The sequence below is a fragment of the Muntiacus reevesi genome, chromosome 9 (genome assembly GCF_963930625.1).
Source record: "Muntiacus reevesi chromosome 9, mMunRee1.1, whole genome shotgun sequence".
NCBI lineage: Eukaryota > Metazoa > Chordata > Mammalia > Artiodactyla > Cervidae > Muntiacus > Muntiacus reevesi.
Genome location: NC_089257.1, coordinates 452,945 through 471,654, shown reverse-complemented (window position 1 = coordinate 471,654; position 18,710 = coordinate 452,945). Strand labels below are relative to the sequence as shown.

The window sequence follows — 18,710 nt, the reverse complement described above, 5'->3', positions numbered from 1 at the left end:
AGCAGGGCACTTCCTGTTGTAACTGTCACTTCTGCCCCCTGTCAGGCGGCCTGTCGCCGGCCTGTCGAAGGGCCGCGTTTACCCATCAGTCAGCAAGCGGAGGTGTACACGTCCGAGTGGGGGAGCTGCCTACCGGCCAACGGATTAAACACAGGAAAAGCAGAAAAGGCAGTCAGAAAGGACTCTTTTTTTTTTTTTTTAGAAAGGATAGTGTTAGGGTCTGAATTTTACTGGACTGGTGTTTGACAGGTCTGGCAAGAGACCGGAAGGAGCCGCCGCCGCCCCGGCGTCTACCGAGCGTGGGGCGGTGCTCGCGGCGCGCAGGCGCAATGCCAGCTTCCCCGGGGGCGCGGCGGCCGCGCTAGGGGCGGGCCGTGCGCATGCGTGCAGCCACTCCAGCGCGTCCGGCTGAGCGGCGGACGCGGCGTCCGCTGCTCCGGGGCCGGGCTGTTGCCTCTGAGGTGGGCGCCGGAGGCCGCGGCCGGCGGGTGCCTCGCGCGCCTCCTCTGCCCTGCCCTCGGAACCGCGCCGGCCCGGCGAGCGCGGGCGTCGGCGTCGCGCCCAGCCCGCCGGCCTCCCCAGGCCCGGCCGGCCCGGCGGGGCCATGAGCTTCTTTGGCTTCGGGCAGAGCGTGGATGTGGACATCCTGCTGAACGACGCGGACAGCAGACGGCGGGCCGAGCACAAGACCGAGGATGGGAAGAAAGACAAATACTTCCTATTCTACGACGGCGAGACGGTGTCCGGGAAGGTGAGCCTGGCTCTCAAGAACCCCAACAAGCGGCTGGAGCATCAGGGGATCAAGGTCGAGTTCATTGGGCAGATCGGTGAGTGCGGGGTCCGCCCCGCCCGGGCCCACCCCCCTGCCGCCTTCGACCCTGACTCCTGACCCCTGACCCAGCCTCTGACCTCCCTCTCCAGACCCCTGGCGAGACCCGAACCCCTGTCCCCGCCCCCTAGCCCCCGCACCCACGGCTGCAATTCCAGACCCCTGCCCCCCCAGCCCCTGGCGCGACCCGAACCCCTGTCCCCTAACCCCCGCACCCACGGCTGCAGTTCCATACCCCCTGTCCCCACTCTGCCCCAGGCCCTGTGACCTGTTGCCCGCCGCCCTGGGTCCGGGCTCCGCGGGCCTGCCTTGGCTTCCTTGCCAGCTGGGCCCGCCTGCAGGTCGTGACAACCACTCCGAGCCCCGCGTGGCCCGCCCACCTCTCTCTCGTGTCTGTGGCCCATCAGCCTCTTACCGCACCTTCTCTGTGAGCGTGTTTGGGAAAGCATCCCCGCGGGCTCCAGCATCAGCCCTGTGTCCACACACGCTAAGACTTCTTGATGAGAACAGAGTCTGCGCCACTCTCCTTAAAGAGTGCTCCCAAGCCCCAGATTTAAGTGGTCACAATTTCCTAAGGCTCTAACAGATTTCAAGCACGATTGTTAGCACTTACAGCTAGACAATAAAAGACAGTCGCAATACAGAAGATTTGGGAGCTGCCAGTCAACATAGGGTTGTCTCCAGTTCTGTTTGGACTCTCGTGTTTATTAAAACTCACAGATATTTCTGAAATAGTTTGTGTTAGTAGTTCAGGAGTAGGGTCACAGTAAATACCACAGTTGGCTGAAAAGACGTCGGGCAGAGAAATCGTGCCCCATGCCACTGCCCACTCTGGCCCTGTGTGGGGGATTTCCTGGGAACGCTCCTCAGAGGCTCTCTGCCACTCCCTGAGATCCCAGCACAGAATCTGTTCTCCATTTTGCAGAGACAGAAAACACAGGAGCCCTGGGGAAAGGCTGTGTGCTCAGCACTTCAGTGCCCAGCCTGAAGTATTGACTTCTGCTATTTAAGTTAACGGAAATCAGGTCAAAGGCTAGCTAATCCTATAGGAACCCACCCGTTGTTATTTTAAACCCAGAATAAGAGTGACCTCAAGCTGAAGAGTGAGTTTCAGACTCTTTGCTCACTTGCTTCCAGCTTATATAGTGTCCATCAACAGCAGTGCTGTCGACACTGTGGGCCTGCTCATTCTTGGTTGTCGGGGGGTGCATTTCACAGCCTCCCCAGCCTCGACCAGCCAGATGCCAGAACCACAGAAAACCTTACATCCGTGGAAGCTAAAATCACTCCTGGAAAAGAGCTCCTGGGGATATAGGAGGAACCCGAAGCATTCTTTGCTGGGCGTGAGTAAGGTGATGAAGTTCAGGCCTCCTTAGGTTTAGTGTTTTCACATCAAGGTTTGTGAAAGGTTTTAAGGCTTTAAGGTTGTCAGTGGATTCCGCGGCTCTGCATTAGGAGTGAAGACAGGCACATCTAGCCAGCAACTGTGCCATCACTGGCGGGGGGGACACCTGCCCCGTGCGTGAAAGGTAACCAGAGCACCGCCTGCCCCAGCAGTTGTGGAATGGGCTATGCAGGGACGCCCGCAAGGTCTCCCTCCAGCCCGACGGAAAGGGAGTTGGCTGCCCTGCCTGGTTTCCTGTCCACTCGCATCCCAGGACAGCATCCCTTCTCAGATTTCTCAGAGCCTCTTCTGCTTCCATCGACAGCTCTTCCTGGGCCCCTGAGTGCACCCTGTGGCCTTGGGGAAGCTGTCCCCTCCCTGGGCCTCGGCGCTCTCACCTGTCAGGCAGGAGCAGCAACTCTCCCTTGGGAGAACGGTGAGGGGTCTAGGGCCTAGGCTTTGTGCAGTGTGGGGTGTGTGTGCTGGACCCGAGAGACTTTTGTGACCCAGCCTCAGGGCACTGGAGCGAGACTAGTGAGTGAGGTCCCCACACTGCGGTCGTGTGGTTTCTGCTTCCTTGCTTTCCTGACGCTGCATGCAGCGGGTGGGGCTTTGTTCTGGCTCTGAGGTCTGCTATCCCGGTGACACGCGGGGTGGTCCTGCCCTGGCCACCTGTGAGAATACTGATGTCATTGTGTGCCAGCCACCTTCCTCGTTCGTTTCACTCAGAATTTTTCTTCTTACGAACCATTGTCTGTCCGGTTTGGAAGTGTGTACATCCTGCCTGTGCATTAGGGAGGACAGCCTGGTGTGTGACCAAGGCTGAAGCAGAGGGCTACTTCGGTTACATAAGGCTCTGTACTGGGCAGACGTCACTAGGGTCTCGTGAGGACTAGAGATCGTCGATGTGTGTGAAGAGCAGGCTCTGGCACTTTTCAACCAAATGCTTATAACCTCTGTTAGGCTGGATCCGGGGGCTGGATCTTTGAAGCGTCAGTCAGCTCTGGTTGCCTTGTTGACTGCCCCCAGGATCTCCGTGCCAGGCCAGCCTCACCTGCTGCCTGCTCTGCGTCTCCTCCCAGCAGGAGGGGTCATCCAAGTTCTCGCAGGGACAGCTTTCTGGTGGCCATTGTGTGGGTCCTGTTCAGGCCGCAGTCCTCACGGCAGACCGACCTGGGTGCAGAGAAGTGCCTGTCAGTCTCGATCTGGGGGCAGGATGCGGTCCCGCATCTGCAGTGTCTGCCAGCCGGCTCGCCCGCGGCCTGCTCCAGCAGCTGGGTCTGCACCCACCACTGCCATGTCAGCTTGGACTCACGTCTCCCGAGCCTTTTTGCTCGCTTGAGCTCACCCCCGAGTTCCGTGCCTGGGTCTCTGACTGCCTGCTGAATGCCTGTGGAGACACCGTGGGTTGCCCAAGGACACATCCGAACCAGAACGCTCCTTCTCTCTCTCCCTGCCCCAGCCCCCTCACGGGGAGGCCCCGAGTGCCCGTGCCTCCCCTGCGCCCCCAGGGGCTCCCTCCCCCTCCTTGGTGCCGCTGCCCCTGACACCTCTGTGCGGAGCAGTCTCCTGAGAGGCCTTCCTGCCTCTGTTTGCCTTTTCTTTCAGTTCAGTTTCTATAAGAGCGAACTTTCTAAAAGGCAGTTCTGACATTCTCAGTCCCTTCCGTAAACTTCTCCTTGACTCCCAGTGGGTTGAAGGATACAGTCATCCAGCTCTTTCCTGAGCTGCCCCTGGTTTTTCCAGATGTGTCTCTCTAACCCTTCACCCAGGCACGTGTTGTTGACTGTTCCCATCAGATGGCTGCGAGATACTCTGCACCTTCTGGAAGAAGACGGAGCAAAGAGAGGCATGAATAAGTGTCCCCTGTGGTCCATGGGGCTGAGATGCACTTTGTTGGGAAGTCTGTGACTTTCCTTCCGAGAAGCTGGGTTCACACTGTCACCACACAGCAACTACTATGGCATTTTGTCCCCCTGACACCTTCCAGGACTGGTCCAGTGTGGACCCCTCTCTGATCTACACGGAGAGAACCTTACTGAAGAGGGACCATCAAATACTCTTGCTCTTATTTTTATGACTCAGTTGCTCAGTCATGTCCAACTCTTTGCGACCCTATAAACTGCAGCATTCTGGTCTTCCCTGTCCTTCACCACCTCCTAGAGGTTGCCCAAGTTCATTTCCATTGAGTTGGTGATGCTATACAACCATCTCATTCCCTGTCTTCCCCTTCTCCTCTTGCCTTCTACCTTTCCCAGCATCAGGGTCTTTTCCAGTGAGTCGGCTCTTCACATCAGGTGGCCGAAGTATTGGGAGTTTCAGCTTCAGCATCAGCCTTGCCAATGAATATTCAGGACTTGATTTCCTTAAGGATGGACTGGTTTGATCTTCTTGCAGTCCAGGAACTCTCAGGAGTCTTCTCTAGCACCACAATTCAAAAGCGTCAGTTCTTTGGCGCTCAGCTTTCTTTATGGTCAAACTCTCAAATCTCTACATGACTACTGCGAAGACCATAGCTTTGACTAGACGAATCTTTGTTGGTAAAATGATGCCTTTGCTTTTTCATGTGCTTTCTAGGATCGTCATGACTTTTCTTCCAAGGAGCAAATGTTTTCTGTTTTCATGGCTGCAGTCACCATCTGCAGTGATTTGGGAGCACATAAAGAGAAAATCTGTCACTGTTTCCACTGTTTCCCCATCTACTTGCCATGAAGTGATGGGACTGGATGCCATGATCTTAGTTTTTTGAAAGTTGAGCTTTAAGCCAGCTTTTTCACTCTCCTCTTTCATTTTCATCAGGAGGCTCTTTAGTTCCTATTCACTTTCTGCCATAAGGGTGGTATCATCTACATATCTGAGATTATTGATATTTTTCCTGGCAGTCTTGATTCCAGCTTGTGATTCATCCAGCCTGGCATTTCACATGATATACTCTGCATATAAGTTAAATAAGCAGGGTGATAATATACAGCCTTGATGTACTCCTTTCCCAATTTGGAACCAGTCTGTTCCATGTCTGGTTCTAACTATTGCTTCTTGACCTGCATACAGATTTCTTAGGAGGTAGGTAAGGTGGTCTGGTATTCCTATCTCTTGAAGATTTTTCCAGTTTACGTGATCCACACAGTCCAAAGGCTTTAGCATAGTCAGTGAAGCAGATGTTTTTCTAGAACTCTTTTGCTTTCTTTATGAGCCAATGAAAGTTGACAGTTTGATCTTTGGTTCTTCTACCTTTTCTAAACCTTGTATATCTTGTATATCTGGAAGATTTTGATTCAAGTACTGCTAAAGCCTAGCTTGAAGGATTTTCAGCATAACTTTACTAGCATGGGAAATGAGCACAATTGTGCGGTAGTTTGATCATTCTTCGGCACTGCCCTTCTTTGGGATTGTAATGAACACAGGCCTTTTTCAGTCCTGTGGCCACTGCTGAGTTTTCCAGATTTACTGACCTGTTGAGTGCAGTTCTTTAACAGCATCATCTTCAACAGCATTCAGGATCTGAGGTAGGTCGGCCTGAACTTCACCACCTGCACTAGCTTCTTTGGTAGCAGTTATTCTAAAGGCCCACTTGACTTCACACTCCAGGATGTCTGGCTCTAGGTGAGTGACCACACTATCATGGTTATCTGGGTCATTAAGACCTTCTTTGTTTAGTTCTTCTGTGTCAGCACAGACACCTCTTCTTAATCTCTTTTCCCTCTGTTGGGTCCATACTGTTTCTGTCCTTTATTGAGCCCATCTTTACATGAAATGTTCCCTTGGTATCTCTAATGTTCTTAAAGAACACTGCACTCCAAAGCAGAGAGCTAGCCTCGGGATCGGAGTTTTTAAAAGTAAAGCCCCCGGGTGAGCCAAAGCCCATCCGCCTAGCGGGCCTGTGGTGAGCACCCAGGGCGCTGCTGCACTTAATGCATGAAGCCAGGAACGTGCAGTAAGAGGTGCGCAGACTCGCACCAGTTAAGGAGCTGCTGCAGAGACGCCTGCAGGCACCAGAGGTGTCAGCGGCCCGCAGGTTTACCAGGCATGGGGGGCCTGAGGGACGTGTGAGCCGGAGTCCTGAGCAGAAGGCAGGATGGAGCTTATGCCCCTGGAAAGAAGCTGGGTGGGCCCGGGGGTCTCCCAGCCACGTGAAGCCTGGCCCCGCAGGTCTCGGGGCGGCTCTCGGGGGGCCTGTGACGCAGATGCAGCCAGTACGGCATCCTAGATCCACAGTGGCGGCTCCCCCTCAGCCTCTGGTGCAGGTTTCGGGGTAAGCATCCTGCCTGCAGTGGCCGCTTCCTCCTGATGGGCTGAGACCGGGACGTTACCTTGGGAAAGGACCAGGCGGTTCCTTCTCCTGGCATGAAATGACTGGTCCCTGCGGGCTTTGGAGGCTGAGAAGCTCCCAGGGTGCCTCGGGGAGAAAGTGGCCATTGACAGTCGCTTTAGGGCCCTAACCGAGAACAGCCGTGGGTTTTGTGTTTTAGTTTATGCGAGAACCCAAAGTTTCCGGCAGATAACAAAGGATGGCTGCTCTTTCTGACGCTTTGGCCCACATTAAAGCACACGTTGAAAGGCACAGTCAGGCCCCACTCAGACTACACACTGGCTGCTCTTCCATGACATTTGGGGGTGGGGGATCGTGGGGAGGATCTGTACCCCAGGCAGGAAGCCGCCCCCTCCCCCCACAGGGGGTCCCGGCCCAGCCAGGCTCCCCTCCTGAGAGCCTGCACACACTATGACGCTGTGGGTCCTTCTCTGGTTTCTGTCTCATGTTGCCTTTGGGCTGCATAGTCACATTTGTGTGTCCTGGCATCCTGCTCTTCACTCCGGCATTTCCCACGTACAGTCCTCAGACACTGGGCTTTGCTCCACCTGCTGCTGTCCCCTGAAACCACGGCAGAGCTCAGCTTGGCACCCGAGACACCCAGCTCCCCAGCTGAGGGCTCCATCCGTTCCGGTCAGCAGAGGCTCCTGTGGTGAAGGACCAGCACAAGGCAGAGGACAGGTCCCTGGCCGGTGGCCCCGTTCCCCCTGGCCCCTGTGCATCCCCCCCTCCCCCATTGAGGGCACCCGGCCCCCAGAGCCGTGCCCCGATGATCTGCATTGCCCCACATGAGGCGGGCTCGCTGCCCACTGCTGACACCGCCTGGCCTGGGGGAGCAGGTGGGTTATTGGTGACCTAAGGTGGATCCAGGTATAACGGGGGATCAACAGCAAACTGTGATCACAGGGCGCTTCATGCAGAAGTAGTGGTGCTGGCTGGGCCTGACCTCACTGCAGCTCCCTGTGATGTGGACACCGCCCCGCCGCCTGGGAGAACAGGCTCCATGGGGTGGATCTGTCAAGGCCAGGGCCCAGGGCAGCCGGCCCGAGAGGTCCCTGGAAGCTGCGCTTTCCCCGCAAGCGCCCCCGTGGCAGGCTTGGTTGCCGTGTTGGCTCTGGGAGGCAGGAGATCTGGCCTCTCGACTCCAAGAAGGCTTCGATCATCGGGGGCTTAAGGCCTTTGCTGTCTGGGGTCTGCCCAGCCCCTCATGCTCAGGCTGTCCCTGAGAGCCAGCCGAGAGGTGCAGGCCAGGCCTGGCGGGCGGTGGTCCCAGGCATACCATCCTGTGACCCTGCCCCCATGTCCAGGCAGCCAGCAGCAGACGGCGGTGAGAGCACGCGTCCTCCCGCCGACCTGTCCTGTCCTGCTCAGGCTGCTGTGGGGAGTCGGGGCAGGTTTTGACTGTGTTGGGGCCACGTGGAATCGTTCGGTAGTCAGTGCCCCCATTGCACAGCTAGGGTCTGGGGGCGCCAGGAGCTGGGGTCTGCGGCGCTGGGAGCTGGGGACTGGGGCGCCGGGAGCTGGGGTCTGGAGCCTTGTCTCCAGCAGCCATCCTGGAGCACAGAGTTCACCACTTGAGCAGCAGCCTGATGTGGGCGCAGACAGCCCGGGACACACGGGTGACGTGACTCAGGACAGCCACCCAGCAGGCCTGTCTGAGAGGAGAGTGGGTGTGCAGTAGGCCTTCTCGGAGGGCGGTCCCTGGACAAGCAGCAATCTGCTGGGATGTCCATCCTGAGTCCCACCCAGGCCTCAGAATCGGAGATATTGGGGGGGTGGGTGCCAGCTGTCTGGGCCTGAGCACAGCCTCAGGGGTCCTGGTGCTCACAGGAGTCCAGGGACTGTGGCCGAGACTGGGGTAGCCTGACAGCCCCTCCGGCAGTGAGCCGCGTGGACCCGTCTCCAAGTCCTCACCTGGTCCCGCCTCGCGCTCACCCCTGCTCTCCCGGGGCCCAGGAACAGACGCAGCCCAGCAGGAGAACTGAGGTGCTGGGCCTGGCCCCGCCCCGCCGCGCCTCAGTTTCCTTGTCTGTTAAACGCAGACAGGCCCACCCAGCCGCTCAGGTTGCTGTGAGTATGGTATGACTGAGTGACGGAGTCAAGCACGCTTCCCACAGTTAGGAATCGCTTTAACTATGTAAAGGGATGTGATGTTTCGGTGGTGGTCCCCCCGCTGTGTCCCCTGGGTGCTGCCCCGGGCCAGGGTCTCCACAGAGCTCAGGGTGTTTGGGTGCAGGGCGGCCGTACAGGGCGAGAAGATGGGGTCGTGAAGCAACGTGCGGCTCCGCGGCTGGGAGGGGCGCTTCCGCAGCGGGCCCCCGCCGCCCTCTGTAGGCCAGGCCTGGGTAGCAGAGGTCTCCGCTCTCCCTGCAGAGCTCTACTACGACCGCGGCAACCACCACGAGTTTGTGTCCCTGGTGAAGGACCTGGCCCGGCCCGGAGAGGTCACCCAGTCGCAGGCTTTTGACTTTGAGTTCACCCACGTGGAGAAGCCCTACGAGTCCTACACCGGGCAGAACGTGAAGCTGCGGTAAGTGACGTGACTCTTCCTCCTCCGACTCCACACATGCAGGGATGTGGGCCTGTGCTCTGTCAGGTGAGAAGGGGGTCACAGATTTGGATTCTTTTTAAAATTTATGTTTGACTGCACCGGGGCTTCACTGTTGCCAGTGGGTTTTCTCTAGTTGCGGGGAGCTGGGGCTTCTCATTGCAGTGACTTCTCTTGTTTTGGCGCACAGGATTAGTTGACCTGAGGCATGTGGACTCTGCCTGGATGAGGAATCGAACCCATGTCCCCTGCACTGGCAAGCAGATTCTTAACCACTGGACTACCAGGGCAGTCCCAGATTTGGATTATGATCCCAGACCTGTCCTCTGCATCTTTTGGGACAGGAGAGAATAAAATGTAGCACAGTGTGAGAAGCTTTAGAACAGGGCTACACACCTTTTAAGTACAGGGAATGGTTTTCCTTGTTTCAGTCTTGAAAACTGAAGGTAGGCACTGATTCCAGGGCCTCTGGGCTGTGTGATGTCACTTGGACTTCTGGCTCCAAGTCATGGTCATCACCTGGGGCCTGCATGGGGGACAACATGGGCTCTGGGGAGGTCTCCCCTCTCCCCTCAGAAGAGAGACTGCAGGCTCTTCTTTTTTTTTTTTTTTTTTTGCAGGCTCTTCTTTTCCAGCCTTTTCAGAGAGCTCCAGACGCTGACAGTGCCCCATTCAGCAACGCTCTGGGACTGCTCTCGGAGGAGGCAGCAATAGCAAGCACTGTCTAGTTGTCAGTTAAACTGGGCCAGGGGCTTATTGTGATTTAATGTGACGCTCTGCAGTAGATTCCTCATCAGTTCAGTCGCTCACGCATGTCAGGCTCTTTGCAACTCCATGAACCGCAGCACGCCAGGCCTCCCTGTCCATCACCAACTCCCGGAGTCCATCCAAACCCATGTCCATCAAGTCAGTGATGCCATCCAACCATCTCATCCGCTGTCGTCCCCTTCTCTTCCTGCCCTCAATCTTTCCCAGCATCAGGGTCTTTTCCAATGAGTCAGCTCTTCGCATCAGGTGGCCAAAGTATTGGAGTTTCAGCTTCAACATCAGTCCTTCCAATGAACACCCAGGACTGATCTCCTTTAGGATGGACTGGTTGGATCTCTTTGCAATCCAAGGGACTCTCAAGACTCTTCTCCAACACCACAGTTCAAAAGCATCAATTCTTCGATGCTCAGCTTTCTTTATAGTCCAACTGTCACATCCATACATGACCATTGGAAAAACCATAGCCTTGACTAGATGGACCTGTGTTGGCAAAGTAATGTCTCTGCTTTTTCATATGCTGTCTAGGTTGGTCACAACTTTCCTTCCAAGGAGTAAGCATCTTTTAATTTCATGGCTGCAGTCACCATGTGCAATGATTTTGGAGCCCACAAAAATAAAGTCAGCCACTGTTTCCACTGTTTCTCCATCTATTTGCCATGAAGTGATGAGACCGGATGCCATGATCTTCGTTTTCTGAATGTTGAGCTTTAAGCCAACTTTTTCACTCTCTTCTTTCACTTTCATCAAGAGGCTTTTTAATTCCTCTTCACTTTCTGCCATAAGGGTGGTGTCATCTGCGTATCTGAGGTTATTGATATTTCTCCCAGCAATCTTGATTCCAGCTTGTGCTTCCTCCAGCCCAGCATTTCTCATGATGTACTCTGCATATAAGTTAAATGAGCAGGGTGACAATATACAGCCTTGACGTACTCCTTTCCCGATTTGGAACCAGTCTGTGATTCCATGTCCAGTTCTAACTGTTGCCTCCTTACCTGCATATAGGTTTCTGAAGAGGCAGGTCAGGTGGTCTGGTATTCCCATCTCTTTCAGAATTTTTCACAGTTTATTGTGATCCACACAGTCAAAGGCTTTGGCATAGTCAATAAAGCAGAAATAGATGTTTTTCTGGAACTCTCTTGCTTTTTCAATGATACATCGGATGTTCGCAATTTGATCTCTGGTTCCTCTGCCTTTTCTAAAACCAGTTTGAACATCTGGAAGTTCACGTTCACGTATTGCTGAAGCCTGGCTTGGAGAATTTTAAGCATTACTTTACTAGTGTGTGAGGTGAGTGCAATTGTGCGGTAGTTGGAGCATTTTTTGGCATTGCCTTTCTTTGGGATTGAAATGAAAACTGACCTTTTCCAGTCCTGTGGCCACTGCTGAGTTTTCCAGATTTGCTTGCATATTGAGTGCAGCACTTTCACAGCGTCATCTTTCAGGATTTGAAAAAGCTCAACTGGAATTCCATCACCTCCACTAGCTTTGCTCGTAGTGATGCTTCCTAAGGCCTACTTGATTTCACATTCCAGGATATCTGTCTCTAGGTGAGTGATCACACCATTGTGATTATCTGGGTCATGAAGATCTTTTTTGTACAGTTCTTCTGTGTATTCTTGCCACCTCTTCTTAATATCTTCTGCTTCTTTTAGGTCCCTACCATTTCTGTCCTTTATTGAGCCCATCTTTGCATGAAATGTTCCCTTGGTTTTTCTAATTTTCTTGAAGAGATCTCTAGTCTTTCCCATTCTGTTGTTTTCCTCTATTTCTTTGCATTGATCACTGAGGAAGGCTTTCTTATCTCTCCTGGCTATTCTTTGGAACTCTGCATTCAAATGGGAATATCTTTCCTTTTTTCCTTTGCTTTTCACTTCTCTTCTTTTCACAGCTATTTGTAAGGCCTCTTCAGACAGTCGTTTTGCTTTTTTGCATTTATTTTTCTTGGGGATGGTCTTGATTCCTGTCTCCTGTACAGTGTCACGAACCTCCATCCATAGTTCATCAGGCACTCTGTCTATCAGATCTAGTCCCTTAAATCTATTTCTCACTTCCATTGTATAGTCATAAGAGATTTGATTTAGGTCATACCTGAATGGTCTAGTGGTTTTCCCTACTTTTTTCAATTTCAGTCTGAATTTGGCAATAAGGAATTCATGATCTGAGGCACAGTCAGCCCCCGGTCTTGTTTTTGCTGACTGCATAGAGCTTCTCCATCTTTGGCTGCAAAGACTATAATCAATCTGATTTCAGTGTCGACCATCTGGTGATGTCCATGTGTAGAGTCTTCTCTTGTGTTGTTGGAAGAGGCTGTTTGCTATGACCAGTGTGTTCTCTTGGAAGAACTCTATTAGTCTTTGCCCTGCTTCATTCCATATTCCAAGGCCAAATTTGCTTGTTACTCCAGGTGTTTCTTGTCTTCCTACTTTTGCATTCCAGTCCCCTATAATGAAAAGGACATCTCTTTTGGGTGTCAGTTCTAGAAGGTTTTGTAGGTCTTCATAGAACTGTTCAACTTCAGCTTCTTAGGCGTTATTGGTTGGGGCATAGACTTGGAATACCATGATATTGAATGGCTTGCCTTTGAAACAAACAGAGATCATTCTGTCGTTTTTGAGATTGCATCCAAGTACTGCATTTTGGACTCTTTTGTTGACCATGATGGCTACTCCATTTCTTCTAAGGGATTCCTGCCCACAGTAGTAGATATAATGGTCATCTGAGTTAAATTCGCCCATTCCAGTCCATCTTAGTTCACTGATTCCTAGAATGCCGATGTTCACTCTTGTCATCTCCTGTGTCAGAAAACTGTTGAAAACAGTATGGCAGTTCCTCAAAATATTAAAAATAAAACTACCAAATGATTCATCAATTCCACTTCTATGTATAAATCCAAAAGAAGTGAAAGCAAGGACTCAAAACAGGTGTAAGTGCTCTTACGTTTAGTAGCAGCATTCCCAGTAGCCACAAAGTGGACATGACCCCAGCATCCATCAGTAGATGAGTGGATGAGAGCCATGTGTGTCCACATGGTAGACTAGTGCTCGGCCTTGAATGGGAAGCAGACCCTGACCCCTGCTACAGCTGGGAGGAGCCTTGAGAACCTCGTGTGCAGTGAGAGGCACCTGTGTTCCCATGGCGGGCAGCTCGGGCAGGGTGGTGAAGACAGCCAGGTGAGGCGTGGGGCTGCGGAGGAAGCTGCAGGCTCGAGCAGGACCCTGGACAGCGGTCTCTGGGGGTGTGCTCTGGGGACTGATGACTCCGGGACTGGTTAGAAGCTCAGGAGGAAGGCTTAGCTGGAGAGAGACTGGATCTGTGGAGAAGGGTGGGATGTTGCAGGATCGAGATGTTGGACAGTGGTTCTCTACCAAGGGTCCTGTGTCAGTCCTTCAGGGTGGTGTCTCCTCTCCCTCACTGGTGCCGGGCCCCTTGGCCCAGCCGGATGCTGTCCGGGTTCATACCTCTCCTCCTCTGCTGCTCTGCTTCTGAAGCCAACTCTCCCTGAAGGCCCCTCTCCCTGCAGCACTGGGTTGCGGCCTCTGGCTGACTCTCTGCACACGCTCTAGTTTCCCCTCGAGTGGCCGTTGGGGGACCGCGAGTTGCCTGTGACTCCATCTCTGCGTCCTAGGTCTCGTAATAAATGCTGTGGGGACTCGCTGACCTGGTTTCTCCATCACCTCTTCCTGTCACTGAACGGTGGGGGACTTGAAACATGCTCACTCATGGAGTACTATCAGATAGACAGCATGCAGACCTAAGAGTACATGATCCCTCCTGAAGATCCAGGAGGAGCTGCAGAAATAAAAGCTGCACACAGTGCCTGGCAGGTGCTGGTGAGGCTGCTGTTGGGGTCCAGCCCTCCTGGTTCCCAGGCTGGGCTCGGGAGCAGCTGAGGAGGAGCCTCTGAGCTCCCTGCAGCTATAATAGCGGGATCGTGTCTTGGTGTGTCTCTGCTGGGAGGGGGTGCCCAGAGGTGACTGGTCAGAAGAATCAAAGCCGCAAAGGCCGACTTGGCCAGGGGTTCTCGGGACAGCGCGGGGTGAGTAAACCCAGGTCCCTTCGCTGCTTGCCCACCTCTCACAGGTACTTCCTCCGGGCCACCATCAGCCGCCGTCTGAACGACGTCGTCAAGGAGATGGACATCGTGGTGCACACGCTGAGCACGTACCCCGAGCTGAACTCCTCCATCAAGATGGAGGTCGGAATTGAAGACTGTCTGCACATCGAGTTTGAGTACAACAAGTCCAAGTGAGTGGCGGACGGCTGGTGCCTGAGGGGGAGGGCATGCAGGACTTGATTTTAACTGACCAGAACATTTTAGACCACGCCTGCTCTTACAGCGTCAAAATACCTCAGTGCTTGTAAACTGCAGAATTCACTGACCGTTCAAAACCTACCACGAGCATCTTTTTAATGTAGTACATTCCTGAAAATCCTTGAAAATCGTATATTCAACTCACACAACTAAAAAAGCCACCGCATCGCTAATGAGCGTCTCTGGGTGGGGCGGCCTCGCCTCAGACCTGCTGGCCTCCAGAGGCTCAGGGCGGGGGCTGCCTGGGCGGTCCTCCTGAGGACTGGGGACACAGGGCCTCCTAGGCCTGGTGATGACCGCTGTGCTTCCCCCGCCCCCCTGGGAGGGACCCTTTGCCTTCTCCTCACAGTCCCAGGGCTTGCAGGCCCTCCCAGGATGGAGCCCCCAGAGTGCTGCCCAACAGCTCCCCAGCCACCTGGTGTGGGGGGGTGCCACCTCGTAGAAACGCAAGCAGCCGCCAGCCAGCAGTGTGGTGAAGACCAAGCTGAGCAGGAGACGGGCATGCCTAAGGCTGGACGGGCACACCGGGCCCTGCCCGCAGAGCAGGCTGCACCCAGCACACATGCCCGCCATCCCCCCAGGAAGCTGGGGGGCAGATGGGGCCAGATGCGGGCAGGCCCCCAGCCTGGGGCTAGGCCCCGGCCTGCCCCCTGCGTCTGTCACGTGGTCTGTCCTCCCCTCTGGTCAGGGCCTGCATCCTCAGCCCCCGCCTCCAGCTCCCATCCTCTTCCCGAGCTTCACTCGGAAGGTTTGCTCTCTGTGGCCACACCGGGTGCAGACCAGCCCCGCTGCTGACTGACCAGGGAGGGCCCAGCTCCCAGAGCCCAGAGGAAGACCAGGACCTGGTCCCCACTCCTGGTGGGTCAGCCTCTCACCCCAGAGCCTCTAAAGTACATGCTGGTTACAGCACTGAGCAAGGGTGACAGGGACCCGTTCTGAGTCGTGTGCGGGACGGCTGTGGGAGTGATACTGGCTCCAGCGCAGGGCGTCCGAATCCTCTCCATGGGCAGTCTGGAGGAATGTGGGCCCACATGGCCTCAACTCTCCTGGCCCACCACCCCCAGGCAGGCGGCACCCTCTCTCAATCCAAGAGGCCTGTCCCGTCCGGAGCCACACCTCTTGCTTCCTCTCTGCAGGTACCACCTGAAGGACGTCATCGTGGGGAAGATCTACTTCCTGCTGGTGCGGATCAAGATCAAGCACATGGAGATCGACATCATCAAGCGGGAGACGACCGGCACGGGCCCCAATGTGTACCACGAGAATGACACCATCGCCAAGTATGAGATCATGGATGGCGCGCCCGTGAGAGGTGAGCTCGCCAGGCTGGGGTGTTGGGGCTGCCGTCGCGGCCGGGGGCTGTGAGCCTGTGCTGCCTCCGCTTGCACTGTCCTTGCCGCTGGGGGAGCAAAACGGTCCTTCCTGCTAGTTCCTGCGCCAGGCTGACAAAGTCAGGCTCTGGGCTGCCTGGCCAAGTGGACACCCTGACCGACACTCCTTGCTGCTGTGCACGGTGCTGGCATGCCCTCTAGAATGAGTGGAGCGGGAGCTGGTGGGACCCTGGTGGCTACTGGGAGGAGCAATTGTTCGGATTCTTTTTTGGCGCTGCAGCTGCCGACGGTCTGTGTTTTCACGTGGACGTGCTGGGTGCCTCCAGGGCCTCACTTAGCTCTCCCAGTCCCCACCCCGCGGGAGGAGGGCTCACGGCTTCTCAGGGCCTTGGCCTCCCGAGTGGGGTCTTCGGGGCAGCACTGGGCCATCCTGCCCGCTGGCTCCATCGTGTCCCCAGCCACGCAGCGGGCCAGGCTTGCCCTCCCTGGGGCACCGTGGGGCCTGTGAGCCACGCAGGGTGACGCAGGCTCCATGGCTTTGTGCTTGCTCAGTGGAGCTCTGTCCTGATTTTGTTCTGCTTGGCTGAGGAAGGCACCATGTTAGAGGTGGAAGGGATCTGAGATACCATATAGCCTGATTCCCTCACTTTCCCTGTGAGAACACGAGGGGCCAGGGATAGCAGAGACCCACCAGAGCTCGGTGGAGAGAGCTGGGGCCCGCCAGTCTCGGGGGGCATGGGGTGGGCCAGGCCAGTCAGGGCGGGGGAGCTGACACTGGAGTCGCTGGGGAAGACCGTGCGCTAGCTCGGGTGGGACCGCCGGCCCTGACAGCGCAGCCGCTAGACTCGTATGCTGGTGGGAGTCCGCGCTGCTCACCTGGCGTCCTGTGGTTGCCACTCTGCCTCCCGGTCCGGGCGGCCTCAGCCAAGAGGAGACGAGCGGGCCTGGCCCGTCAGCGGGCGGCGCGCCTGCCCTGCCCCCCTGACCCCTCCTGGCCCCGCAGGAGAGTCCATCCCCATCCGCCTCTTCCTGGCGGGCTACGAGCTCACACCCACCATGCGGGACATCAACAAGAAGTTCTCCGTGCGCTACTACCTCAACCTGGTGCTCATCGACGACGAGGAGCGGCGCTACTTCAAGCAGCAGGTGGGGGCGGGGCGGGGCGTGGCTACGGGCGGAGGGGCGGGGCGTGGGGGCGGGGCGGGGCTGCGGGCGGAGGGGCGGGGCCGGGCCGGGGCGTGGGGGCGGGGGCACGGCTGCGGGCGGAGGGCCGGGGCGTGGGGGCGGGCGAGCTGGTGGGTGTCTGTGCGGCTTGGTTCTACCTGATCGGCCCGGAAGGTGTCTGTGCCTCCTGGTTCACCCTGAGCCCCGCGGCCGGAACTGGGTCCCAGTTGACACCACAGCCGTCTTCTCAAGCCCAGCCCCCGTTGCTGCTCCGCCCTCCAGGCCCCATGGTCAGCAGGAGCTCCAAGGCCCCAAGGGATGCTCGTTGGCGGGAGACCAGGAGTTGCCTAAGAGTCCCTGGGACCCTCCCCAGGCCTCCCCTCACATGCCCCTCCCCATGTGCCGCCCACCCCCTAAGACTCCCCAGGCCCCTCTCACATGCCCCTCCCCATGTGCCGCCCGCCCCCTAAGACTCCCCAGATCCCCTCACGTGCCGTTCCCACCACCCTGCAGGAGGTGGTGCTGTGGCGGAAGGGTGACATCGTCCGGAAGAGCATGTCCCACCAGGCGGCCATCGCGTCCCAGCGCTTCGAGGGCACGACGCCCCTGGGGGAGGCACGAACCCCCGGCCCACTGTCCGACGGCGGCAGCAGACAGTAGGCCCAGGGCGGGGAAGTGGCTGGGGCGGGATATCGACTGCTGACCCACGCTCACAGCCTGAAAACAAACCATGTCTTTGACGTAAATCCTTTTTCCTGAAGAACCTGAGGGGCTGGGGTTGGGAGACAGGGTGTGCAGGACCCTGTGCCCGATAGGGGCGCGGGGAGAGGAGGGGTGTCCTCGGGGAGCTGTCTGTGGGGCTGCAGAGGGCTCGGCTGTTGGAGGGGCTCAGGCCAGGAGCTGCCGCGGGAGTCTGGACGTGGTGCTTTGGCGCCTCCACAGGCCGCCATCGTCCTCCTCCGACTCCCAAGCATGGTCGTCCTGGACCGGATGGGGTCTGTGGCACCTCTGGCCACCGCCCCGGGCCCAGAGACACCAGGGCCCATGTGGCACGTGGACAGCAACAGGGAGAACTCAGTGGTCGTGCGCGGCGCGGTGGCCCTGGGCGCCCCGGAGCAGAGCTCTTGGTCCCTGCTGTCTATCTCATTCCTGGGGACCAGGGCTTGGTCTGACCCCTAGAAGGTCTGTGCTCACCACGGGGGCCGCAGGGGGCAGGCCTCCCGAGGCGCTGTCCTCCCCCGCAGCTTGGGACCAGGGGTGTTCTGTGTATGTGGGTGCTCGCCACGCTAGAGGGGGTCTTCCGCGGCTGCACCGCGCCTGGGCCTGTTATGTTAAGGGTGTGGCTGGCTGTCCTGTCTCCTGGTCTCTCTTCTCCTCTAGAAAGACTAGGCAGAGCCCCGAGGTCAGCAGGTACTATGCAGTCGGGGGTCTGGGTTCTCTGTCTTCTGGGAGGCAGAGGGTTTGTTCTGTATCGTCTTTATAGGGATTCTTTTTCCTCGGAAATCGGGGCAGCTGTGGGCCCCGGACTGGGCAGGGCTTGTGTTTTCAGAGCTAGACTGGAGAGAGGGGCGTTAGGGCGGCACCGGGAAGAGCGCCAGCGCTGGGGGCAGGAGAGCCAGGCGAGGGCAGGTGGTCCCCCGGCTGGCCCACGGTTCCGGAGGGCGCAACAGCACCCCTTAGCTTTTCCAGAGCGTGAACCGAGCCCTGGGGCTCCGGGGCAGCCTGTACCGTGACCGCTAGGACCGCCCACCCGCCCCCTGCCCCCAACCAGCCGCGCTGACACCCGCGCCCGACACCCATCCTCTGAGGGAGCCAGAGCGCGGCCGCTTCCGTCCTCTGCCTCTGCGCCAGGCAAGTGCGGGGAGGCGGCTAGGGCCCGGCAGAGCGGAGGGACCAGACAGGCGGCGTGGCCTGGGGTTGAGCCGCTGCGCGTAACAGTTTCTCGCTGTGTGTCTTTACAGTGGCTGTGTTTTAAACAAAGCTGTTTCAGATGTGTGTCTGATTAAAGTGAGCCCCTGGGCTGGCCCGGTCCACGGTCTTCATGCCCACGGTCCACCAGGCTCTG

At 56.8% G+C, this 18,710-nt stretch overlaps 1 protein-coding gene across 1 annotated transcript; it reads left to right on the top strand.

Annotated features, from left to right (window-relative positions):
• The first annotated feature begins 390 nt into the window (after positions 1 to 390).
• VPS26B (VPS26 retromer complex component B) lies at positions 391 to 18,703 on the top strand. The gene is made up of 6 exons (XM_065945458.1): positions 391 to 827; positions 8,896 to 9,052; positions 13,919 to 14,083; positions 15,287 to 15,462; positions 16,485 to 16,627; positions 17,159 to 18,703. Exons 1-6 carry the CDS (start codon positions 605 to 607, stop codon positions 17,303 to 17,305), a joined length of 1,011 nt encoding a protein of 336 aa, XP_065801530.1. The 5' UTR covers positions 391 to 604; the 3' UTR covers positions 17,306 to 18,703.
• Positions 18,704 to 18,710: the final 7 nt, after the last annotated feature.